Genomic DNA, 23782 nt, shown 5'->3' with positions numbered 1-23782 from the left:
CAGGGCCCCAGGTTAGTTGAGACTGCTGGTCTTCCTATGGGGTTTCCCTGTTCTTCTGCTTCTACCATCCTTCCCTTAATTCGACCATGGGGCCCCTAACTTCAGTCCAATAGTTGAGTGTGTTTCTTGTATGCAACAAAATGCTGAATCCTGCTTGCATATCTAGTCTGTTACCTTATGTCTTGTTATTGGGGAATTGAGTCCATTGATGTTGAGAGTTATTAAAGACAGATGATTGTTAGTTCCTGTTATTTTTGTTGTTAGAGGTGGTATTATATGTGTGTTATTCTTTCCTTTGGGCTGTTGTGAGATGATTAATTTCTTTTTTATTTTTTTGAGTAGTTTCTTGCTTTTTCTTTGTTATAGATACCCTCCTTATATTGGAGTTTTCCTTCTAACATCCTCTGTAGGGCTGGATATATATATATATATATATATATATATATATATATATATATATATAGAGAGAGAGAGAGAGAGAGAGAGAGAGAGAGAGAGGAGAGAGAGAGAGAATTTGTTTTTGTCATGGAATATTTTGGTTTCTCAATCTATTGTAATTAAGAGTTTTGCTAGGTATAGTAGCCTGGGCTAGCATTTGTTTTCTCTTAGGATCTGCATGACATTTGTCTAAGATCTTCTGGCTTTTAGGGTCTCCATAAAAAATCTGGTGCAATTCTGACAGATCTGCCTTTATATATTACTTGGGCTTTTTCCCTTACAGCTTTTAATATTTTTTGTTTGTTCTATGCATTTAGTGTTTTGATTATTATATTATGGGAGGATTTTCCTTTCTTGTCCAATATATTTGATGTTCTGTAGGTTTCTTGTACATTTATGGCCATCTCTTTCTTTAGGTTGAGGAAGTTTCTTCTCTGATTTGTTGAAGATAATTTCTGATTCTTTGAGCTGAGAATCTTCACTCTCTCCTAGTCTTATTATTCTTAGGTTTGGTCTTTTCATTGTGTCCTGGATTTTCTGGATGTTTTGGGTTCGGAGCTTTTTATGCTTTATATTTTCTTTTACTGGTGTGTCAATATTATCTACGGTATCTTCTAACCTAAGATTCTCTCTTCTGTCTCATATATTCTGTTGGTGATGCTTGTTATTTGTAGCTCCCCATGTCTTACCTAGGTTTTTCATTTCCAGGGTTGTCTCCATTTGTAATTTCTTTATTGTTTCTACTTTCAGTTTTAGGTCTTAGATAGTTTTGTTCAATTCCTTCACCTGTTTGATTGTGTTTTCCTGTATTTCTTTAAGTGAGTTATTTATATCCTCCTTAAAGGTCTCTATTATGTTTATGAGATGGGATTTTAGGCCAACATTATGCTTTTCAGGTGTGTTGAGGTATCTAGGGCTTGCTGTGGTCGGAGAACTGGGTTTTGATTGTGCCAAAGTACAAGCTACTGATGGCTATATTCTTGTGCTTGCCTCTCACCATCTGGTTATCTCTGGTGTTAACTGGCTCTGGTATCTCTGTCTGGAGCCTCCTATGTCCCTGATTGCAGAAGATCTCCTGGGAGACCTGCAGACTGTGAGGTGTTGATAGGGGTAGATGCACTGATCTGTCCCAGTGGAGGTGCAGACTGGAAGAATGGATTTTGAATTTTATGAAGAATGTCACTACTAATATTAGGGTACATATCTGTTTACATAGAAGCTTTAAATATAGTTTATACCTAAAGCATATTCAATTTTATTAAAGAACATCTTTCTTATATGCCCTGCCAGGAAAATATAAACATTTCTGTGTCCTTTTATCAATTTACTATTAAGTTGATAATCCAGCATATCATATTCATTGGTTATTTCTTTAAGCTACAACTTAAAACAATATTAAAATTTTAGACTGTCAATATCAATAGACTCTAAATTCTTTGCTACTCTTACCAGTTCCATGAAAGTTCCTAATAATGTTAATATACACTACATATTCTGTTCACTAAAAATAGTATATCATATTTTACATAAATATATCATAAGTGGAGGCCTAACTTCTCAATTTAGACACATATAAAATCTTTCTAAGTCCAGAGCTGTCTGTCCATATATACAGAGTCAGAAATATGCGACTGTCTTTATATAAAATATTTGGTAAGTGCATGAACTGCAAATCTCTCTGATTTCATTAGACAGGAACTGTACCACTGTAAACAAGTTTTTCATTTAATCATTTGTCTTGTTATCCTCATCCCCAAACTTTGTGTAATTGTGACATTTAGTTCATTAAAATGAGAATAAATGAGTTAATACATATGCAAAAAACCTAGCATAATACCTATTATAATGCATTATTATCTATGATTGTATATAATGTCTATTACTAGCTACATTGCCTAATACAGAAAATTGTACTGGCTGTTGGAAAATGTAAACTGTTATTAGTTCCAGCAATTTCTAGGCCATTTAGAATCAGGTTCAAACCCCATATTTTGGAAATACAAATAAATGGATATAACTATATCCATATATTGAAAGAAGTGTTATTCTGTATATCATTCAAAGTAATATACAGAGTTACATACTTCCTTCTAAGGTCCCAGTGGCATTCTTTCTACAAACATAAAGATTATCCCGATATTGGCACAGAAATATGTAAGAGTCTATATAGCCAAAACAGTTCTGAGAAGGAAAACAGAGGTGGTGGCATAACTGTCACTGATTTTTAAATTATATCACAAAAATGCTAATCAAAAGAGTTGTGCTCTGGCATAGTAGTGGGATAAAAAGAAATGGACAAGAGGAACACATTGAGAAGTTCAGAAATAAATTCAAATAGAAAAATCACTTTTGTTGGAAAACAATTCATGACTAAACATACATAATATTCCCTTTACTGTTTCTTCCTACAAAACCTCCTATATACCCTCTTGTTCTATTTCAAATATTTACCTCTTGTTTCTTAATTATTGTTGCATACATACATAGATGTGAATGCGGTAGAAGGTAACTCTTCATTGCTAAAAACATCATATACCTCGACAGGAGACCTAGGGGTTTCTGAGCCGGAACTGACCTTAATGTATCTACCCTGAGTACTAGTTTTCATGGTATCAAATGGCACCTTGAAGATTTCCAAAGGAGGGAGCAACCAACAATAAATACTTTCCAGCTATGACATCTATGAACCATAAAGTATCCAGCATGACACAATAAACCAAAGAGTGCAGTAGTGGCATGTATAACTTGGCAGTAACCAACAATATTTTAGTTGCAATTAAGACAGTCAACAGGAGGAAAACCATGACTGGAACCAGGCAACTACACAGTAATAGTGAAGTCAAGGATCTCAGAGAATCTACAACCACCATGTTACTAACTAGCATATTCTCCAACTACATCCTAAGTATTTGTATTTAGACTCACAGATATGTGTATATTTTATCTGTGATATGTTTTTGCTCCTATCAAGGAAAGTTATCCAACACCAGATGTTCAAGTTGCCTCCATATCTCAAGGTATCTAAACCAAGATTATCAGAGTGTGCTCAGCTGTTGTAGGCTATTGTAATCCAAGTCTCATGTCAGGGTATATGGCTCAAGATGGCTGCAAAGCTGATAGCTGCTTTTTGCTAAAAGTCGGCCCCCAACAGCCAAACATTATAATAGTGGAAGATCCAGAAGAGATGTGGGACACCAAGAAATCAAGGCCTTCTAGATACAACAGGGCTGGCACACACATGAACTTACAGATACTGTGACAGCATGCATGGAGCTTGCACAGTTCTGCACCAGATCAAGTCCTAGAGATGAAAAGAGAAGTGTACGTATGTCCCTAATCCAGAAGGTATCTCCAGTTCATAACCATTTGCAAATGAAAACTTAGTAGTTTTCTCCAAGGTAGTTTTATTGAGGAAACAAACCACTGGTATATCTAGCAGTGGGTGGCCAACAGAAAAAAATGCTTAGGTGGCATCTTAGAAGGTTCTTTGTCTGATAATATTAAGTCTGGGCTTGTTTTTTAACCTTGTAAGTCTTTTCCTTGCATATATATTATGGCTTCTGCTTTTAGGTTTCTATGGAATTCCTGTGTGTGAACGAGTGGTTCTCTGCTTTTATATGTGCTTCTTGTGGGTTTCCTTTGTTTCTTTTTTATGTTTCATTGTTTTGGTTATTCTGATTTGGTTTATTTATTTATTTTATTATTATCCACTAGGGATAGTAATGAGAAACAGAAAGGAGGTAAATCTGGCTGGGAGGGGCGGTGCTGGTAGGAGTAGAGAGAAAGAGGAAACAGTAATCAGAATATATTATATGGGGAAAAACTACTCTCAATTTAAAAAATCCTCTGGCCACCAAACTAGATATAAATCAATGAGGGCTATATCAATCTAAAAAGATTATGTATACTAAAGAAAACAGTTAACAAAAATATTTTTGAAACCATACAATAGGTAAGGGGCTAGTGTCCAGAATTTGAAAAGAACTCACATGAATCAATAGTATAAAAATGAATAATTCAAGTTGTGAATGGATGAAGGCATCTCTCAAAAGTAGACAAGAAATGTGGCTGACAAGATGGTGTCATCGGCAAAAGAACTTGCTGCCCCACTCTCCCAGCCTGAGTTTACATACCAGAAGCCACATGAAAATGCCCAATGTAGTAAGCAAATCTGTATTCCATGACTCCCACAATGAGAATTGTTTAAAAGATTGCAGTCTGGCTATCTGAATACCTCAATGAAACAACAAAAGCAAGAGAGGTGTTGCCTCAGTAAGATGGACGGTGAGAACTGACACTTGAGCAGTGTTTTGGGACCTCCAGATAGCGTCTTGCACTGTCTACTGTCTCTCTCATCACACACAGACAATAATAGCAATAAATACAAAGACATCAAATTTCTAGCTCATATATTTAAAACATCCTCAATGTAACTCATTACCAAGGAAATGCCAAACAAAACACCTATGCACTACCCCACTTATCTGTGAACATGAACATTATCAATAAAGAAAGACATAAAAATGCAGTTAAGGAAATAGGAATGTACAAAAGTCAAGGGAAGCAGTATGAAATTTTCTAAAGAAATGCAAAAGTACATGAACCAGGATTCCCTCTTTCATCCACAAACCCTAAATAAGTGAGCTCACTCTGAAAAATATTTAACTCATGCTTATTGCATATTACTCACATTAGCCAAGATATGGAGGCAATTTGAACATCTGGTGTTGGATAACTATGTAAACTGATATATATGGAAAAGCTGTGAAGTAGCTGAGATAAGCCAGACACAAAACAAAACTAACACATGATCTAGCATGCTCAAACTAAAAGAGTGAAATACATAGTGATACAGAATAATAATGGTTATAAGAAAAAGGGTTGGTGAAGAATTGTATATATGAAGGTCTGAAGACAGAAGGTCTGAAGACAGAAAGTAGTATTTATTATATATATGTATGTGCATGTGTGTGTGTATGTGAACAATCAACGATTCTAGAATACAACACAAAGACTATAAATGATAAAATTGTAATGTATTTGGCCTTCATGTTATAGCTGCCTATCCTACAAAATTAAAAACTAAGTAACTTGGGGGTTGGAGGGTCATTAAGAGAACTGGAGGACCCAGGTTGGGTTTCCAGCAACAATAGTCTGTAATTGCAGTTGCAGAGGAAGAGGATCTGCTGCCCTCTTCTGGCCCCCTTGGGCACTGCATGCATGTGGTGCATTACACACACAGGGAAAACATCCATACATGCAAAACAAAAATAAACCAATCTAAAACGGAAGTAATGCGAGAAGTGGCTATATTCATATTATTATTTCAAATAATAACTACTTTACTATCTATATCTATCTCCATATTAGTATTTTATTTGTTTTCCAATAGAGTCTTGTATCCCAAGTTGGACTTGAATTCCCTTATTTCTAATAATCCAGCTTTTGCCTCTCAAGTGCTATGATTATAGTATACATCACATACCAGCTTTAAGTGGTGCTAGGAAGAAAACACGGGACTTCAGGTAGGTGAGGAAAGTACTCTATCAAATAAACTATATCCTTAGTCCTAAAGTACATGTGCACTCGTGCGCCCATGCGTCCTTCTCTCTCTCTCTCTCTCTCTCTCTCTCTCTCTCTCTCTCTGTCTCTCTCTCTCTCTGTGTATCTTCATGCTTAATTGCTCCAACAAAAAGTTAAAAGTGAGTACTTCATGGAAGAGAGTTTATTGCTCACAGCTACAAGAACTGAAACTCCAAGACAAGAAGTTCTCTCCTGCTTTCCCTTTGGCAAAGAAACCCTTGGTTGTGTCACAACATAGCAGAGAAACATAGGTAAGCTGTTGAAGGAGTTGTATAGAGAGCCAGGAATCCAGGATCACGTGTTTGAGCATGCCAATTTGTAAGGACAACTTAGTTCCATGAAGTAAGTCACTATGCAAGAGCAGGATTGACATCTTTTGAGGGTTAACTACACTTTACCTCTGCTGAGCTAATCATTTCATCCCAGATCACTTTTCTTTTCTTCTACTTTCTCTCTTTTTCCTTTTATCTCATTTAGTCAACTTGCTTTTGATTTTCAAAAGAATATTCATTCCGAGTTCCCTTTCCTCCCTCTAACCCTTCTTGATCTTGTTAACTCTTAATTCATGGCCTCGTTTTTTTTTTTTTTTTAATGTTATATTTAGTCCATTTAGTGATGTATGTACTTAGTCCATTTAGTGTTACTTCTATTTATATCAGAGCTGACCACTTGATATTGGATAGGCAATAGGGGTGCTTGTCCCTGAGGAAGACCATTTCTCCTACTCCTAAGCTTCCTTAGTTTACTCCACATTTTTAAGGAGACTCTACCATCCCTCAACAATGCCACACTGACAGCCAATCTTCCAGTCCATGAGAGCCCCTGGGACAAACATATCAGCTCTGTTAATTATCACCTTGCTAAAGTCCATTTAGTTTCAGAATGAACTTGCTTCTTACAAGAAACTTGTACTCACATATGGAGTCTCCTGTGTTGCATCCTTATAACAAAATGGATTCATAATTCTTTCTTTCCTTTTTGAGATTATAATACAAATATATCACATCTCTCTTCATTTTCCTCCTTCCCATTTCTCCTGCATACTCATCCTTGCTATCTTTCAAATGTATGGCTTCCTTCACATAAAAACCTAGCAAACGCCACAGAGATAGTGAAGTGATGAATCTTGGAGGAGAACATCTAACTTTCCTGGATAATTTCCAGCATAATTTGTTAACTACATTCTAAATATTTGCCCTTATACCCACACTTAGGGAAACTTCTCTTTCCAATCTATGGAGAACATTACAGAAAACCACAAAAATGCCAGATTGTGGAGTTCATTTAAAATGGATAAATCCATAAAACAAACTGCATACCTAAGGCCAAGGGAATATTACAGAAGAGGGCAAGGAAAGACTGCAAGAGCCAGAGGATCAGAAAGTTTGCTGTGCAACTGGCCCTCTTAGTAACATCAAAAGCTACACCAGCATGGCTGCCTAAACATGAGCTGAAAAAGGATGACACCAACAGACATGCTAAAGTGGTTTGAGGGAAACCCTCGAGGCCTTGATCCTGCACAAAGAATGATAGGCAACTAAAAAATACTGAGTGTGGAAGAAATTGTCTTCCCCAGGAAACTGCACAACAACTGGATATTCAGTTAGCCCTGAAAACATCCATATGAGATTTTTAGACTGATATACATATATATTTAGGAATATATCTATATATGCACATATTCATGATTATATTTGCTTTATTAACCATTTCATACACAAATACTGTATTTACATCATTTCCATGCCACTTCTTCTTGTCCAACTACTCCCATGTTCCACACCAAATTCATGACCATGTGTATGTGTGTATGTATATGTGTGTGTGTGTGTATATATATATATATATATATATATATATATGAATGGTGGATTGAGTCTACTTATTGGTACTTATATGGATGTATTTATTTAAGGCCAACCACTTTGGATTGTATAACCTATCAGAAGACTATTCCCGGAGAAGATGATTCATCCATCTTTGAATACACATTAATTGCCTGAAGATATAATTTAAGGGTGGGGACTTGTGAAATTACCCCATCCATGTTGAAATGTCAACTGAAAACCAATTAATTTTTTATCATTATCTGTAACCTGTGTGTTTGCCTTTGGTGTAACTGTTAGACTGCATTGTGGTTAGGTAGGACCATATAACTAATTTCATTCTGGTAACTTGGATGTGAATAGAAGAAATGTGTTTAATTTTCAGATTTTTTGTGTAAAGTCTCTCCTTTGCTTTCTCATTCTATCCCTATTTACTCATTTCATCTTAAATTTAGAAGACAAGAACTCCTAGGAAAGGGTGGATAAAGGTTTAGTTTAAGAACCATCATAGGAGAAGTTGCCTATTAAAACATTTAGTTGGACTATATTGTAAGAGAAAACTTAACGTTTTACTATATTAAGTCTCTAACAAGTTGAAATTGTTTTTTGGAAAGCAATTAACCTTTAAAAGTGATATAATTATTTAATTTTTGTCTTCAATGCTTGGTCGGTTAAAATAGAAGGGAAATCAGCTGAAATGTACCAGTTGGAGTATGAAGTTCATTTCAAACCTAGGGTTTTCTTTCTAGCTTTTTACAAACTGGCAAACCCAAATGACTAGGGTGAGACCATTGAAGCATGCAGGGTGGCAGCTATATAACACAGTCATTCTTACCCTTGTGCTGGGCTGCCCCCAAGAGTGAGGCATTCACAAACTTAGTTCACTACATGGTTTATAGCATTACTACATATCTGGGCCTTGATGGCCATATCACCCTCTTCTCTGCCTTATATCTTGATAGCAATAAAGACCTAGGCAACATGGAGGTGAGGCAGTACGTGTGTGTGTGTCTGTGTGTGTGTCTGTGTGTGTGTATGGTGTGTGCTGGTTTGTATAAATGCAAATACACATGGAGACCAGAGGTTAACATTGGGTGTCTTCCTCAATTGATCTCCACCTTAGTTTTATCAACTGAGCCATCTCCTCAGGATCAGACCACTTTCTGTTACTTTGTTCAGGTATCAATTTGATGCTTCCTAAAGCAAGTGGGCTGACATCCTTGAGCCTCAGTTTCCTTTTCTGAAGAAAAGAGTATGGTTGTTCTCTGTTTTTTCTCAACATAATATTTTTATTGATTATTTGGGAATTTCACACAATACACCCCAATGACACTCATTTTCCATTCTTCCTAGGTCCACTCTTCCACCCTTGTGCTTCCCCCCCCCAACACAAAAGAAAAAATATGCCAAGTACAATATATGATATCCATTTACTCATTGGAACATTATGCAACTCCCAAAGGCCAGCTCCTTAAAGATAACTTGAGGTTTTTTTTTTTTTTTTTTTTTTTTGCATGCTACCCCCACCCTCCCCTACCAGAAACCACCAACTGTGAAGAGTTTCAATATTTTTATCACAATTTTATGGACTCTCTTGAATGGCTTCCTGTCTAGACTGTTTCTTTTTTGGGAAGGGGATGGGGCAGTTTGTTGAAGAAGCCTTCAATGTCTCATTCTCAACTATGAATATGAAGTCATCAGTACCACTGCAAACAGAAGCTTCCATGCCCATAAGTTTATTCTCAAAGTTGCTGAGGTGAACAAGTGCTTTACTAACTAATGCTTTTCTCATTCCTTGAGCACATAACTTATTCTCTTCTGCATTTCTAGATGTCTATAGGTACCTATGTGAGAGATATATGCCTATGGATTTTAAAACCTAAGCTGGTTTCACATCTGGTTTCACACACTTGCTCTTCAGAGGAAAAGGAGGCCACCTGTATTCTGGTTCTGCCAATTTCTTTCTCTGGCTAAGCTAGTTGAACTTCTCTAACTCTGCCATAAAGATAATTTTCTCTGCCATGATTTCCTAGTTGGAATTAACTTACCCTTTGATTTAGCTTGCTGGATGTCTCTATCTCAGGGACATCTGTTCAATGGCCATGTTTGAGTAGGAAGAGGCTTGAGGGCCATAATTTTGGGATTTACTGCTAGGACAAGCATAAGAAACTCGAGAAATCTAACACTCTGCATATATGATGTATCACTTACACACAGAATACATATACGCTCATTGTAACCCTTGCAAAAATATACCCTCTAGGATTTCAGTAGACGTAAATTATAGGCTTATTGTTACAAATCTCCCAGTTCTATTAAGTAAGGTTCTTATGAATGTTATTTTCAATAAGAGAATTACTGGGAAAGGAGAAGGAATCTAGAGGATGGAAGAGAGCCAGAGTTGAGTCAAAGGGTGGGACTCAGAGATCTTAAATCACGGGACATGAAAAGAAGGAAAAGGAAGACAAAAGCACCTTCACAAACACATGGAAAAAGAAATATAACTAAAGTTGTATCAAAGAAAACTTGAGACTGTTGTGTTGTGGACAGTAAATAGGAAGAAGACAGTGTGAAAGTCAAGATGTATGTGTAGAAGGCTACAACTTAGACAAAACAAGACACATGAAAGCAGAATGGCTAAACTTACTGAGACAGGCATTGCAATGAGGACCATAGATTGTGAGCCTTGTCTGAGACTGGAATAGTCTTCTCTCTCAGTGACTGCAGGGCCATTCTTAGTTTCTGGGGTGCTGTCAGATAACATAAAGGCCTGTTGATAAGCTTACTGCAGCTTTCATCCCTTTAGGTTTGCTATGGTGTGAAATTAAGTGGAGAAATAAGAAACAGAGCAGTTTACTTTTAATACGGGTGGTTTTTATGTATGAGAGGAGGTTTGAAGCCAAGGCTCATATAGTCCACTGAACAACCCTATTTGAAGGTTCATTTGTAATTTCAGTTTCACGGTGTCTCCAAAAATATTCTTATTTATTTCCCCTGTGGTCTGTTTGTTTTTTTTTTAAATTATACTTTAGTAACATTTATAAATTTGACTAAATAATTGGGTATGTCATAACATTTCCTATATGTGTATATGATATTTTGATCATCAGTCTTCTATTATAGCCCACTCTCATCCCCACTATTCTCCTTTGTCTACCTCTAAGCCCTCCTTATACTTTCATCTATGCTTCTCTTCTTTTCTATAGTCATCATATGTCCATAGCTCCTCAGCTTGAGGTGGGACTCTATGAGGACTTCTTCCCATTGATATTGGAATGTGTGCCAGCCTAATCCTCTGATGGTCTTATGTATGTACTCACAGCCATTTGGGTTCATATGTACAATAGCCCTGCTCTACCCAGAAACCAACTGTTTTACAGCAGGCTCCTAGCTGAAGAATTATTGATAATTGATGTCTGCTTGGTCTTGGGGTAGGAAGAGAGTCAGCTTTTTTTTCCTATACAGTCCCTGATAGGCTATCAATGTTACTTTACATACATGACTACATCAGTAGCGTTAAACTTTAAAAAGAGTACATAAAGTTGGGAAGAAAAAAAGTGTGTGGGGAGTACAGGAGGAGTTGGAGGGGAAAGAGCTTGGGGTAGATTTGATCAAAACATTATATTCGTACATGAAACTCTCAACAAAATTAGAGAAAACTAAAAAAGTATAGCTGTGACTAACTGCAGCTTCTTGAAAGTTTTCTAGCTCTGCTGTCAGAATAATAGAGAAACAATTAAAAGAAATAGGGATCAAATTAGCAGGTAGGGTAGGGGGCCTGTGTTAATTTGTCACGATCCATCACAGTGTGTCTGTTTTTGACCCAAGGAATCAGATAACACTAATCATTTATGGCAAAGTAACATGAAGAAAGTCAGTAATTGGATATCTGGTGGCATCATGCTGCTATCCACATTTCCTGGACCAACTCTAGATGATGCTAGTGGGAAATAGGAAATACATGTAAATTAGACCAGTCCACCCACTGTTGCTCCTCTTCTTATCCCCATGGTTACAAGCTGCCTAGTTAATGCCAATTCTTCAAAGCACAAGGACCCCCCCCCCTCAAGAAAATGAATCCCAAGTGAGTCCCCATACTATTATTGCTGGGCTGATTGCATAAGGCAAGTAAGCTTGATATACTGAAGTCACTGGGGCTCAAGATGAATAGACAGTGCTGGAATTTAAATATCTACTCCTAACCTTGGTCAAATCTCTTTTTTTCTATATTCTTTCTCTTTCTTTCCTGTCTTCTTTGTCCCTTCTCTTTTCATGTGCACTTCTGCAAATAGTTGGATTATTTACATACCCATAGTATACTATCATGGTTGACTCACAGCCATATTATAATATATATAAACAAAATAAACAACTGTGAAACTACCACCTAGTAACAAAATTAAATCTACGCATGTACCCCTGCTTATGTTATCCCCTCGCCCTCTTTCCTGTTACCAGAAGTAACAGATGTCTGGTATTATATATTTATTGTTTTAACTAATTTGTCTGTCTGTCTGTCTGTCTGTCTGTCTGTCTGTCTGTCGGTATGTGTTATGTCCTTTGCCCCTTTATCAAAAGCAAATGTTTAAATAGCTCTAGTCCTTACCTATGTCTTCTGTCAAAAAAATACCCTCAAAACAATATTTACCTCAGAGTATTTTTGTGCAGGTCATGTGCTTTATTGCATACATAGCAGCTAAAGAAACACTTAGAATATGAATAAGAATATGAATACCAACTACTTTTGGTAGTGGTGGTAGTAGTGGTGGGATGGAGTAGGGTGGGGTGGTGGAGGAAGTAGAGGTGATGGTAATACTCTGGTGCTCCCTCGGCTGTCTTTTCCCTTCTGCATGAAATCATGAACATCTCCTCTACGACACAATATTTTGTCTGTTGTTTTTTTTCCCCCAATTCTTAGTTTCCTCTTCATTCCCACACACCTATTCATACCTGTATTCTAGCTTGTTCTTATGCTAACAACAAGTCTGTTTGCTTTTAAAAAAGTGGTTCTCAATATTAGTGGTCCTTACTATTTTGAGCACACTTAAAAACCCCTGGGAACCTTAAAAGTTCCAATCTAAGCTCTATGCTATACCAATTAAGTGGGATCTCTAAGGGAAAGATAGGCATCAGCATTTTTAATGTTCTCCTGGTGATTTTAATGCACAGCCTATGATAGGTCCTACCTAGGCCTTAGTGCAAAAGTTGTGGAATTCTGGCCGGAAAGTCAAATTCAATTATTTGTTTTTATAAATCAAGTGCTACCAGTCAAATTGACTTTATTCATATTTATATATGGTTAATTTTATACTATAATATATAGTGAGTGACATCAGAGAGACTTTCTCTGGCAGCTAATTAAGCAGATTCAGAGAACCACAGCCAAATATTAGGAAGAGGGAGAGAGAGAGAGAGAGAGAGAGAGAGAGAGAGAGAGAGAGAGAGAGAACTCAAATTGGAGACCTCCATAAGTTTCTCCCCTTGGATATCAGGGAACCCCGCAGAAGAGGAGGATGAACTGTAGAAGCCAATAGGGTTGAGGAGAACATGGTCCATTTCGTCAACTAAGCCAGGCTCATAGGGGTTCATAGAGACTGAAGCAGCAATCACAGAACATGCATGTGTCTGTGCTGGTCCTCTGCATATATGGTCTGGTTGTTTAGCTTGGGATTTTCAGGGAAATCCTGATGATGAAAACGTGCTTACCTCTGACTTGTTTGTCTGCTCTTGGGACCTCTTTCCGTCTATTTGGTTCCTTCATCTAGCCTTGATATGAGGTTTTATGCCTGGTCTTATTGTATCTTATGCTGTTTTAATCAAATGTCCCTGGGAGGCCTGCTCTTTTCTTGGGGAAAAGGAGAAATGGAAGGAGTGGATCTTCTGGAGAGGGGTAATTGGGAGGATTGGGAGGAGTTGAGGGAGGGCATATAGTGATCAGGATATATTGTATGAGAGAAGAATTTTTAAAAAGCCAGTGACAGATACCATGTATCAAGCAAAGTAAAATAATTTGCCTTTGTAAGTTCCACACACAGAACAACTGTATCATTGAAACTTAATATCATTTATTATCTGAAAAATTGTAGGAAAAAAACATGTGTTAACCTCAATCTTAGAAACTAACGAAGTACAGGATCATGTCATATATACCTACCTCTTCATTTCTTGCCCTTGTCATGTGTTGTGCTCTGCTCACAGTTGTTAAGAAGTTGCCCAAGGAATAGACAGAAATAAAAATGAAAGTGTTTGAAGGTTTTGTTTTGTTTTGGGACCTCTGACATTCAGTGGCTTTTGAAGAATCCCAGTCCCCTAACTGTTTGGGACACAATGAATGGAGAACCCTGGAAATATGAAGTCTGAGATGGTAGGTAATTTTCTTCCCTGTGTTGACTGTTAGAACCCTGTGCCAGCTTCCTCACTATGGCCATCTGGAACACTGCTGTTTTAGGATCTTTAATTGGTTTTCCTTGTGATCTGTTTAATTTTAAAAATGAACTGAGTGACTTTTGGAGATCTCTCACACACTTCACATTCATATTGTACTCTGCCTCCCCTTACTAAGCTGTTTTATGTTTCAATTATTCCTGTCAGTATCAGAAATGCCAGAGAGAAATATTTGAGGTGGAAGAAAGATTGATTTCAGCTCAAGGTTTCAGTGGGTTCAATCCGTCAGCTGTCTCCATTGTTTTGGGATATGGTAAGGCAGAAGAGTTTTAGCAAGGTATAGTCAAGCAAAGGTGCCCAGCTCATGATAGCTGGGAAGAAAGGAGAAAGGGGGGAATACAGAAGTTATGGAGAAAGACAGAGACATAGAGAATGATAGAGAAAGTGAGATAACATATTTCTACTTCTTTTTCACCACTTTCCAATAATGCCATCAAATTATCAAGGTACAAATTCATTAATTCACTGACGAGGTCAGAATCCTTATGATTCAGTCAATTCATAAGAAGTCCACCAAATGAGCCTTTTGGAGGATGCTTCAAAACAAAATCATACCACAGTGGTTTGAAATTAAAATTTAAAAATTGTACTTTTCAAAAATTTCAAAAATATGTTCTACAACCTATTCTGATTACGGTTTCTCATCCTCATGTCCTTTCAGAGCTTCCCTACCTCCTCTCCCATCCAACCCCATGCCCTTTTTCTTTTATTTCTCTAGAATACAGGCCAAAAGATCCAGAATAGAATTAAAAACAAAACAAAACAGAAACAGACACGCACACTCTCTCTCAACACACACCAGAAAAACACAAAATCAGAAGCCATAATATACAAGCAAAATGCCAGTAAGATAAATATGGGCCAAAATATTGACTTTCTACTGCTAGGCCTGGGACTTGCCCATAAGTGTTAATGCTGATATTTTTGAGTCAAGGAAATCTGAGCATGACTCCTGGCGCTGTAGCCATACCATTGACCCTCTATTTCTGCAGCTGCAAAATGGTCACAGTAATACATAGCATAGAAGGTTTAGACGCACAAATAAGAAAATTCCAGCAAAATAGTGCTGGGAAACAGTAAACACTGAGTTAAATGGAGCTATTTTAGTTTCCATCATCATTATAATGCCTTTTAAGAACAATGGCTGTGTCCTGTAGTTACCCATAGGTACAAGTACTCAAAGAGAAGCACTAAGAGAATCAGGAATATTAATCATACAGGGGTGTTATCTCCTCAGTGGAAGAGATAAGGTCAAATACATGTATTCCATCCAGAAACCTGAAAGTGGATTTTATTAATGACCTGGTGACCTTTTATGCTATCTGTAGGACAGACCATACCCAAGTTTCCTAGAATGGTTATCTTAGACTCTTCCTACCCTAGACCCATCCTTAGGGGAAATGTCACATGTTCTTTATAGCCTGTTGACATCTATGCTATCTTGGTCAGAGATCACACTAGATTTAATTCTTATAGCTATATGACCCACCTTCATGGTCACATGTACTTTGTAAGAGTTTCTATGTAACCACACCTTAAGCTTTATTGTGCACCTGCCATTGGAATGATTGTTGCCTGTGAACCTTTTTTCCAAATTTTACTGTGCTTTAAATATGTGACAATGAACAGCTTTAGACTCCCTGAAGTCTGATCCAGGATGACGAAGTCAATCTGCACTGGATTTTTATTCTTATCTCTTTACAGATCACTGCCTGCATTTGATACCTGCAGAGATCCCCCTCACCTCCCATTTTTGCAAGTACTCCTTCTCTGTATCATACAAAGCAACTTGCAAGATACATTAATTCCTTGAAATGTTTCATCTTAAGTAGAGTGTAAGCCATTGATGCCAAGCTCCACCTTGCCTTACACTCTCCATTGCCTATATCAAAGTTTCTGAATGTTAATTAAGGTCACATATCAAAAAGAGACATTGACACGTAACATATACAAGCCTTGGGGCTATCTAAAATTAATTCATGTACATTATCCAAATGATAAATAACTATCAAAATCTCTACCTGTAAAATGCATATACTTTTATGTAGAGAAAAGAATTACTATGGTGGTACTTCAAAAGTGTTTGTCTTAACAGTTCTAAATTGCCAAAAATGGTACTCAAATGAACATTCAGAGAAAAAGAGAACAAAAAGACATTCTACAGCTAAAAACCATTTTGCCTGATTCAATGTTGGATCAGGCTGACAGGCTGCTGTGTAGCTTGGGAATAATGCAGTGTGGTTTGAAAATGTAATTGTTTATATTTATAAAACACCATTGTACAGGGACTTCCAACATGTCTGGACAAAGCTACTTTCACTGATTTATTTAACACTGTCCTCAGGAGGATAAATGAAATAGGCACTTTTACCAGTGAGATACAGCTGTGGGGCAGGATAAAACCCAGTTCAACAGTAATCAGCACAAAATCTGAGATCCTGATTAAAGGTTATGTTTCTGAGTACTTAAGGCAGATAGCAAAACTTAAGAAAACTTGCTTCCCCCAGATTCTACCTGTTCTTTGCATGACTGCTCTTTGTATGCCTTTTGTCTGACCACTACCCAATTCTACAATAAGGAATGCATTTTTTAAGCATGCTGTTACTTTAAATTTGTATTGAATTAACAGTTGTATAATGCAAAAATGAACATGTTAAAATATTATTGGGATAGGGAATTAGCATAAAGGTAGAGTGCTTGCCTAGCATGCACATGATCCTGAGTTTAACGGTCAACACTATATAACAAAAAGAAAAACCAAAGCCTAGACTGACTGAGATATAACTCACGTCCAAATCTCATTGTTTAGCAATGCAATTTCCGCATATGCATCGTTTGAAAAGATCACCACAGTTGTAGTAACAGACACATACATCATTCAAGTATCTGTGTTGCTTTGTGTGACATCTGCCCTCTCAGAAAATTTTGCCATGCACATAATAGTCACATGGGATTAATGAGTGACAAAGCATAATATGGGCCATTACCTAAAAGATTTGTGTTCACCTAGAGCTCATTAAATTCTAACTAAAGAGTATTTTTAGAATTGGGGGAAGGGCAACAAGACAAGCAATCTGTAATGAGATTCTTCTTTGATTGCTGTGTTATTTTTCTCTTGTTACAGAATGTCATGAGATTCTGTGAGTATCGGTGATTTTAAGGCAAACCAATTAAATAAAACTAAGAACTTTCAGAAGATTCAAAGAAAGCACTTGCCATATGCTGGTATTTCAGGGGCTCCTGCTCAAATTTATAACACTAGAGTGTAAAAGTGAGTATGGATAAAAGTGGCCTTATACAATTTAGGTGAAAGAAAAATCACTGGGTATGGCTGAGAAGAGCTCTGGTACAGGTTTTCTTGAGTACAGATACCCACTGGATGTGTGACAAATAAGTCTGGTTTTATCACATGCAACCAATTATTTCTCTGTTCCCTGGTATTCTATTCTACCTGGCCTCTTGATCCACACCCTTATTCATTGACTACTACTAATATTAATCATATTGGGGGGAATACCAACGGAGGCACAAGGAGATTCATGAACACATGTCTTTCTTGGAAAAAAAGCATGCCGGCCTGAGATGGAATCTTCAAAGAACTATTGCCAGGTGATTTTGTGGAGGTAAACCTATAATTTTCCTCAATTACAAACCAAATTCTATCCGCTGTAAAAAGATGCTACTTTGGATGGAAGTGTTAACCTTCATGGTGGATTGAGATGGCAGCCCTCTGGAGAGATATTGGCTATGTTTGTCCTTAGATGTGGCATATTAGTACAAAGGATAATCTCTCAGGGATGGATTCCTAAGAACTGGTGAAGGTTTACAGTTACATGTTTAAGGATACATAGTAGTAAGCAGCACAGAAAAAAAAAGCATAATAAAGGACTTCAGTATAAGATAAAGGCAGAGTATAAGCACTTTCTCTATTCCCCTCAAAATGAGTTAACAAGAGTGAAGCCGGTAGGCTAACTGGAGATCTTCACTTCTCCCTCCTCTCCTCTAGATCCAATCTACCAGTCTTACCCCAGCACTATTGTAGAACACCCAATATGGCCACCCCTCTCTCCCTCCCTGTCTCTGTCTCCAGCGCATCATGCACATCTCCTAAAACCTTTCTTCCCAATGCATCCCATTGTACTAGCCCTCAATGGAAATCAGGCATCCCCTAGGACCTGACCAGCAAAGCCTGCCTGACATGCAAGGAAGCCAGTAAAGCAGGCAGGGCAGCTTTAGATCTTTGCTACCCTGTCCTCTCCTGCAAATCCAATTCTGGAGTCTCATCTCTAGCTCTGTAGCAGACTACCTGTAGGAGAAGTATGGCCTCTGCTCACTCTCTACCTCATTTTGAGTAAACTAATCAGATCCTGGTGGACTTAGCCTTCTGTAGAGAAATTATGTTTTGGATATTTTATTTATTTACATTTCAGATGTTATCCCCTTTCCCCGTACCCCCACACAATCCCCCTATCCCACCCTATCCTCCTTCATTTTGCTTTTATACCATTTTCATTTCATGCAAGTATTAAGGTCAGTTCTTGGTTGGATAGGTAAGATTCTTCACAGAGCCTTACCAACCTAAAACATAAGTGCATTGCTTTTGATAATGCATATTCCATGATGAGTAAGGAAGGCATTCTTGTCAGAATGACCTAAGACAGGCTCAGTCTTGTTTGTGCAATAAAAAGGGGGAGAGATGTAGAGAGCTTTGGGGCTATAGAGGAATTTTAATCCAGAAATATGGCTGCTATGGCAAGAGATCATATCTAAAGTCCTTCTAGGTCTGTGTGATCTGCCTAGAATGACACATCTTCAATCCCTTTGGTTAGAATACAGACATGCCCTTAAAACCCACCTTTAGCCTCACACAATGAAGGTAAAATTAGTTTGTAGAAAGAAGCTGCTATATTTGAAACTGCTGTTTAATCAAGGGGCAGACAAAGTGACAAATTAGAGAAAGATTTGACAGAATGAGTCAGAGATAGGATACACCCGACTCTTAAGAGACATACAGGAAAGGCTACTTAAGAGCACTGAAAAGAGGGAGAGCAGGTCAGGTCAGTGCAGTGCAGTGGAACTGCATTGAATTGAACTGAGTTGTGTTCAGTCAGTTGAGGCAGTTGAGTTGAGTTCAGTGAGTTGGTGCAGTGGAGTTTGCTTTGTGCAGTTCAGTGCAAGTCAGCAGAGGCAGCTGAAGCCAGAGAATGAGGAGCCAGGACATTAGAACAATTTGTCAGAGGTAGTTTGAGGCCAAACAGAACAATTTAGTGAGAAGCCAGTTTGAATCAGCCAGCTTGGAGCGAAGTTTGAGCCAGAGCAGCCAATTTGAACCAGACAGCCAGAGTTCAGAAAGAATGAGAAAGGGTGAGGTTATTCATCAGTAAACTTCCAAGATGACAATTACATTCGGTAAATAAAAGTTACTGTTACAGCCCTTCTTCTAAATTATAGCTCATTTCAATTCCTAAGTTTATGTTCCCAATACCTAGAAAAACATTCTACCTGATGTTCCAAGTGAACACACCTGGTAGTATGCCAGAAGAATGTTCTACCAGGCAACCTACAGCCAATATAGTCTCCTTAACAACCAGAGAAGGCAACAGAAACCAAGTAACAAAGCATCTACCCAACAAAGACAAGACTAGCTATCAGAACTTAAAATTATAATCATCTCAAACCTAGATGCCTAGACCAAAATATAAAAATAAAATCAATAACTGCCAAGACAATGCATCTCCACTAGAGCCTAACACCTTACCAAGTAGTCTCTGAGTATTAGACAAAAATCATGTTATCACCTTAATAGACATAGACATAGGCCTTTGACAAAATCCAGCAATAATTTCATGATAAAAGTCTTGAAGCAATTACGGACAGATGAAATATGTTCAAATATATTGAAGGTTATGTATGACAAAGTGATATTCAGTATTATGCTAAATGGAGAAGATCTAGAAACATTTCCAGTAAGATCAGGAAAAAGACATTTCTGTTCACTTGCTCTATGCTTACTCAATATAGTGCTTAACATTTTAGGTAGAGCATTAACACAAGAGAAAAACTTAAATATTATACAAATAAGAAAGGAAAGTTGAAAATATCCTAATTTTAGAAGATATGATTCTATATATGAGACCCTAAAGCAGTGGTTCTCAACTTGTAGGTTGCAACTTCATTGGGGGTTGCATATTAGATATTTACATTATGATTCCTAACAGTAGCAGAACTACAATTATGAAGTAGCAACTAACAGCATTAGGAAGGCTAAGAACCACTCCAAAATAATGCTAAGAAAAACAGTTTGAGCTGATAAGCACTTTCAGCAAAGTGGTAGACTACAAAATTAGCATACAGGCTGGAAAGATTGCTTATCAGTTAGGATCACTGGCTACTCTTCAAGAGTTGTATTCCCAGCATCCACATACTGGCTCACAACTATCTGTAATGCCAGTCTCAGGGGGCTCATGTGCTCATTTGGCCTCTATGAGTACTGTATACAACATAATGCATAATTATGCACACAGACAAAACATCCATACATGTAAAATTAAGAGAATAATTTAAAATCAAAACAAAATTAACATACAACATTCTGTGACCTTTCTATGTACCAATGACACACATACTGAGAAAGAAACGAGAGAAAGAAGCTCATCCATAATTGTCTGAAAACTCCTTTGGATAAATTTAATGAAAGAAGCAAAAGACCTTTAGGTTAAAATCTTTAAAACACTAAAGAAACACATTGAGAAGGAGAATAGACAACAATTGATAATGCTCATGAATTGGAAGAACTATTATTGTGAAAATGTCCACCTTATCAAATGCAACCTACAGATTTAATCTAATTCCAGTAATAATTTTTAAAAGCCTCAATACTGTTCTTCAGAGAAATAGGAAATCATGCTAAGATTCTTATGGAAACACGAAGGACCCTAGATAGCAATGGAAATTCTATGCAGAAATGATAAAGCTGGAGGTATTACTGTACCTGACTTATTGTTATACTACAAACCAATGGTAACAAACGCAGTGAGTACTACTCGTAGGAAAACAGAAACATAATTCAGTGGAACAAAAACAAAGACCCAGAAAAAATCTCATGCAGCTTCAGCCAACTTATTTTAAGGAGAGAAAACAAAAATTCACACTGGAGGAAAAAAAAACACCCTCTTTTAAGAAATGGGGCTAGGAATATTGGAAATCCATCTGTAAGAGAATGAATTCAGATGCCTCTGTCTCTGTATAAAAAAATAATTCCAAATGAACCACATATCTCAATGTAGGACTGCAGTTGATCAGGATATAAATCCAATATCTCTCAAATATATCCTTATGAAACAAAAAAGAAAACAACCAATGGAGTGAGAAATCAGCCTTCAGAATATAAAAAATAAAAACATTGCCAGCTATATATCCAACAGATGATTAATACCTAAAATAGGAAAAGGTTTTCAAAACAAAACATGAAGAGGTTAGAAAACCAACTCAACAAATAGGTTCATAAAACGAAGAGACAGTTTTCAAAAGAAGAAACACAATGCTCCTGTCTTGGTTAAGGCTACTATTGCTATGATGAAACACCATGACCAAAAGCACCCTGAGGAAAAAGGAACTCACTTCACTTACAGTTTCATTTAACAGTTCAGCATCAAAAAAATATGGGCAAAAATTCAAGCAGGGCAGAAAACTGGAGGAGAACTGCTGTTTGCTGGCTCGCTCCTAATGGAATGCTCACACTGCTGTCTTATAAAATACAGGACCCCCAAACAGGGATAGCACCACCCATCATGGGCTGCCCCCACCCCCATCAACCACTATTATAGAAAATGCTCTACAGGCTTGCTTACAGCTTAATCTTATGAAGGCATTTTCTCAATTGAGGTTCCCACCTCTCACATGACTCTGGCCTGAATCATGTTAACTTAAGATTAGAGAGTACAATTTACAACTTGTCAACTTGACACATAACACTTTTTAAGACACAACCTTTCCTTTTTTTGTTTCAGTCCCCAAGATCTCAGATTAATAAATAGCACAAACATATTAAAATGTCGAAGAACATATTAAAATGTCAAAGTCCCACAGTCTTTACCCGTTCAAACAGTTTCATAGTTTGGTCTCTGTAAAAAATAAAATCCCAAATTTCTTTTAAAATCGAAAATATCTTTTAAGAATTCAAATTCTTTCAACTGTGGCCTCCTATAATTTCAAAAATGAGTCGAATACTGACTTACTTCAAGGAGGAAGAACTAAGACAGACTCATGGTCTAAGCAAATCAAAACCGCACTCCATCAGTGCAAATAATTCAGTGTCTAATGTCTGGGATTTACTCACAATTTTTTTTTGCCTCCTCCTGTGGGAAGAAAAAAGGCTTGGGGATCCTGCGGTTCCTCCTGCCATGCTGTGGGTAGTCGGCTGGGAACGCTCTGGGTTTCTCCAGCTGGAAGTTGGGCCTGGCTGTTCATTAACTAAAAGTCTCTCCCTGGCTCCTCACGGTTCCTCATAGCGGTGCAGCCCCAACACACGAGGAAGCCCTTGGGTTTCCAAAACTGGTTTATTCACATGGCAGATCGTGGACGGATCTGGATGCATACCCCCTCAAACCCAGGATCGACCTGAGTTAAAAGGGGAGGGGAGAAGGGGGAGGGGCTGGGGAGGAATGTTTAATCGGCTCCACCTCTGGCCTTCAGGTACCTCATTAGTATGTAAATCTCTCTAGGGCCTGTTCGTTCCCTCCACCTGTGTACATGACTGAAGGGTGGAGGTGGAATGGAGATTAGACCTCGTGTTTGGCCCGACATCCTCCAAGTGGCTTGGGTCACTTCTCCAGCTCTGCCCTCTGCAGCACACACAGCTTGTCTACTACACTTTGGCAGGGTCCACTCTACAGCTGCTACTGTTCCTGGTAGTTATTCCATGGTACTGGCATCTCCAAAATAGTGGGGTCTTCTACTGAAACTGGGCTGTTATTACATCAATAACAGTGGCCAGCCTCTGATGGTCTGCACAACCCCTTCAAGCCTTCAAAACCAGCACCACATGGGTGACTCTTACAGTGTAACATTTGGCTGACAGCTTGAGGAACAACCTTGGCCACCTCTGAATATTCCATGTGCTGACTTTGAGGAAAAACTTCCCAGAAGTGTTCACCTCCTTGATGCTGGCCTCTTACTTTTCAGTCGCAGCTAATTTGGCAGCTCCAGTTACCCAGCATGAGTTGTCCCAGCAAAGCAAAGATTACACTTTAGTGGTTTTGCTTTCCTGCTGATCATACTTGATTCTTTAGCTCCAGCTAAACAGACACCGTAGGTTCTTCACACAAATGCTCTGATAGTCTTTGCTTTCCTTTGAAACTTCAAACACCAGGCCTTGTTATGTGCATTGTTTTCAATACTCTTATGTTCCAAGCTCCTATAGAACAGCTCTTTAAGCTCTCCACACTCCTCAGTGGCTTTTCTATCCAACGTTCCAAAGTTCTTCTACACTC

General features: G+C 37.8%; 1 protein-coding gene across 1 annotated transcript in view; it reads right to left on the bottom strand.

Annotated features, from left to right (window-relative positions):
- Positions 1–22965, bottom strand: part of LOC143435456 (large ribosomal subunit protein eL29-like) — a 90504-nt gene extending 67539 nt beyond the window's left edge. Inside the window, exon 1 of the mRNA XM_076918219.1 lies at positions 22630–22965. Within this exon, the coding sequence (XP_076774334.1) occupies positions 22630–22760 (131 nt within the window). The 5' untranslated portion in view covers positions 22761–22965. The remainder of the gene's footprint in view (positions 1–22629) is intronic.
- Between the last annotated feature and the right edge of the window lie 817 nt (positions 22966–23782).

The sequence above is a fragment of the Arvicanthis niloticus genome, chromosome X (genome assembly GCF_011762505.2).
Source record: "Arvicanthis niloticus isolate mArvNil1 chromosome X, mArvNil1.pat.X, whole genome shotgun sequence".
Taxonomy (NCBI): domain Eukaryota; kingdom Metazoa; phylum Chordata; class Mammalia; order Rodentia; family Muridae; genus Arvicanthis; species Arvicanthis niloticus.
Note: the sequence above shows the minus strand (reverse complement) of the source record. Positions and strands in the feature narration are given on the sequence as shown.